The sequence below is a fragment of the Cicer arietinum genome, chromosome 4 (genome assembly GCF_000331145.2).
Source record: "Cicer arietinum cultivar CDC Frontier isolate Library 1 chromosome 4, Cicar.CDCFrontier_v2.0, whole genome shotgun sequence".
Classification (NCBI taxonomy): Eukaryota; Viridiplantae; Streptophyta; class Magnoliopsida; order Fabales; family Fabaceae; genus Cicer; species Cicer arietinum.
The window spans coordinates 42,294,513-42,298,545 of NC_021163.2; the positions used below are offsets into that span (position 1 = coordinate 42,294,513).

General features: G+C 25.4%; 1 protein-coding gene across 1 annotated transcript in view; it reads right to left on the reverse strand.

Moving 5' to 3' along the window:
• Positions 1–653: 653 nt before the first annotated feature.
• LOC101506074 (ethylene-responsive transcription factor RAP2-7-like) overlaps positions 654–4,033 on the reverse strand; it is an 8,714-nt gene continuing 5,334 nt past the window's right edge. Inside the window, exon 8 of the mRNA XM_004514326.4 lies at positions 654–994. Within this exon, the coding sequence (XP_004514383.1) occupies position 994 (1 nt within the window). The 3' untranslated portion in view covers positions 654–993. The remainder of the gene's footprint in view (positions 995–4,033) is intronic.

Sequence of the window (4,033 nt, forward strand, 5' to 3'; positions counted from 1 at the left end):
AATAAAATATTAGTATTTCATCTTAACAATATCTTGAAAATGTGTAATGTTTGTAAATAAATAATGATTCTTTTTATATGAAAATAATGAGTTTTTAAGTGAATTATATTACATTGTTTATAATGATAACCAACACAAGTCAGGAAAAATAAGTCTCCATAAAAAAAAGTGGGAATAGTGATCTTAACACAAATCTCCGGAAAAAAAAAAAAGTTGGTGGTACTAATTTCTGTACAGCCGTCTATATTAATAACAAAAAATACAAGTTTCTATAAAAATAAAAATAAAAACAAAAATATTCTATAAAAAAAAAACGGAAGAATTCGAAATACTAGTTCCACGGTTGTTTCTAAAATACTAGTTTCTAAAATACTAGAAGTTGAATTATCTATATAAGTACACCAAATCTAGATACAAGAATAATTGTGTCTGTGCTTGTACTACATTTAATGCAGTTAAAAAAGTTTATGGAAAGTAAATTAAAAGTGGTGTTATATTGTTGATTTGTCAAAAGTAGCGAATTATTGACGAATTTCAATGAACTGATTCACAAAAGTACCGTATACCGGTATTCACGAATCAATTCGCAGTTCGTACGATATACCAGCGAATTATGTAACTCTACGTTAAAAAGTAACAGCAAATTAACATGCTTAAATAACAAGGCCGATAAACTTAAAGGTAAGATAAATTACATATTTGATTTTTTTATTTTGTAGTTTCACTTTAATCTTATAACTATTTTTTTGTTTTATTTTAATCTCTCAATTTTAGTTGAATTAATGAAGTTGATTATTTCTGTTAAATTTGTATGCATGATATTGATTATTTTCGTCTTCCTTCTTCTTCAAATTGCCTACATGGTATTGATTGTTTTTGTCTTCGTTCTTCTTCAAATTAGCTACATGGCATTGATTGTTTTTCCTTTCTTCTTCAAATTAGTGTTCTATTCATCTTCTTCTTCCACTTCAACATCTTCTCCATCTTCCCATTTCTTCTCCAAATCCAAATATAAAGAATGAGAATTAAAATATCATAGAAAAACAAAACAAAAACATCAATCCAAAAACAAAAAAGATAAACATGTTGCCAGTAAAACTAGAAACAATAAGATGAAGATTGAACCTTAAAAAAATCTTAATAAACCCAAACTCAAAACCCACACATTTTTTAAACCATGAACATGAAAATGAAAATGAAGATACACCTAATGGAATAATCTTCAAGATATATACTCTAAATTCAAGAAATTCAACAAATCTTAATAAACTCCAAAATTAAAATTCTCAGTTTTTCAAACATTGACACATGAAAAGGAAAATATTTACTAATATAGAATAACCTTCTAGACAGAGTAACATAATTTACTGGTATACCCTACGAATCGCGAATTAGTTTGTGAGTACCGGTTCTCGGTACTTTTGTAAACCGGTTCACCAAAATCCGCAAACCGGTTCACCAAAATTCACAAATAATTTGCTACTTTTGGTAAATCAACATATAATACCTTGTTTAATTTATCTAAACTTTAACTGCATTAATATATAACTCTAACCACATTAATATATTGTCACGTACACATGTACTAAGGTGGTATAAGCACAAACACAATAACTCTTGTACAAAGAATTGTTGTACTTATATAGATAACTCAACTTCTAGTATTTTAGAAACAACCGATGTGAGATTAATTAGAATTGTTATACTCATATAGATAACTCAACTTCTAATATTTTAGAAACAACAGATGTGAGACTAGTAATATTACAAATTCTTCTATTTTTTACATAAACTAGTACTCCCACTCTTGTGTTAAGACCATTAATTTTTATTTTTATTTTAACGTACCGATTTGTATATTAAAACGTACCATGAACCGAAACAGCGTATCAACTATATATACCCCCACGTACCAAATACTTTGAAGATTACGTACCGCGTACCCGAACCCGTACCACATACCAAAGAGAATAGCGAACTAGGTGACTATGCTTCTAGATATAAACCCCAAAATCAAAACCCTCAACTTTTCAAACCTTGAACATGAAAATAAAGATACTCACTAATAGAATAATCTTCTAGATATAAATCTTAAATTCAACAAATTTTAATAAACTCCAAATTAAAATCCTCGATTTTTTCAAACCTTTAACATGAAAAGGAATATACCTACTAATGAAATAACCTTCTAGATAAAAAAATCTATTGATTCTTCGTACTCCAAAGTTAGTAAACCCACTTATCAAATTTGAAACAATGAAGAGGAAGTGAAAATGTAGAGAAATGAGACACAAAATTTTCTTGTTTTTCCCTAAAACTAAAAGCTTTTTTGTATTAGTTTTTTCCTATTTTTTGTTATAATTAACACTACAAGAAAAAACTTAATTTGTGGCCAATTTTACAAATATTTTGTGGCCGAAAAAAACCCTCACAAATTAGTGACCGAAAAAGCCCTCACAAATACAAAAATTGAAATTGGTCTTTATTTGTGGCTGAAAAAACCCTCACAAATGTTTAAAAATTTAGGTAGATTTTGTGGCTGCATAAGCCCTCACAAAATCACAACAAAATCACAACGTTGTGATTTTGTAAGGGCTTAGGCAGCCACAAAATCCACCTAAATTTTTAAGATTTTTGTGAGGGCTTTTACAGCCACAAAATCTAAATTTTGTGAGGGTAAAGGCTGCCATAAATGCCTGAAGGGACGTTACACTTTGTGGTTGCAAATGCCGCCACAAAAGCCTGAGCCTTTGCATTTTGTTGCTGCAAAGGCCGCCACAAAAGAATAAAATTACGTGGCATTTTTTGGTCGCCCAGGCCGCCACAAAGTTTTATACCTGTTACATTTTGTGGCTGCTTTGACCGCCACAAAGGATCAACCAAATCCTATATATATTACTCCACTCCTCTCATCATTTTTCACTTCTAACTTTTCTCTAAACCCCCCTTCTAAATTTTCTCTCCACCTTCTCTCTACAAAAAATATTCCTCCAACGTTGCTTCAATTTTGGTAAGTTTATATTGTATTATATATTTAGTTTTTTTATTTTTAATTTTATTTTTGATTTAAAGTTATTTATGTAATTAATATTATTGAATTTTTATTTTGACAGTGGTTGTTAATTACTTCGAAGAGTTCTAAGCTCTGTACGTGAAAGCTACAAGTCAGACACTACCCGGCATCAAGTTAGTATTTTATACATTTTAAATTTAGATTAGAAAATATATATGTGATATTATAAATATATTTATATTATTTTTAAAATATAGATTAGTAATATGTGTTATTATAGATTTATTTATAAAAAAAAATATAAAAAAAACTTATTGATTTTAATATAACTATTTTTTAAAAAACATTATTAAAATTGATGATATTATTATTTTTGGTTATAAGTCTTGATACATATTAATATAATTTATTGATTGTTAGTCTTGATATTTTTTGTTAGTCTTGATTATTAAAAAAACATCATTTAAAATTTTATTTCGGTTTATATAATTATACTAGTCTTGATACTAATTTATTATATTGTTTGCAAATTAATTAATGCTCCCCTAATTGACATATAAAGTAAAATTTATTGATTTTAATATAACTATTTTTTTTAAAACTATATTACTTTATTGATTTTAATTTATTTGGGTTGGTAGTAATTACTTTAATTATTATTAATATTATAATTTTATATATAATATTTATTTTAATTTTTAAATTTTAGTTTAATTTTAATTTTAATTTATTATTAATTTAAATTAATCTTTAATTATAAATATAATTTAAATGATAATTAAATTGTAATATTATATTTTTAATTTAAATGTTTAATTTATATTCAGATTAGTTTATTATATATTAAATTTATTTTATATTGATATTATATTTTAAATTTAATTTAAATTTTAATTTAATTGTAATTTAAATTTAAATTTTCTATTTATATTCATATTAATTTATTATATATAATATTATAATAAGTTATTAATTTCGAATTTAAAAAATTAATTTTTTAATATACTTAATATTTTGTGA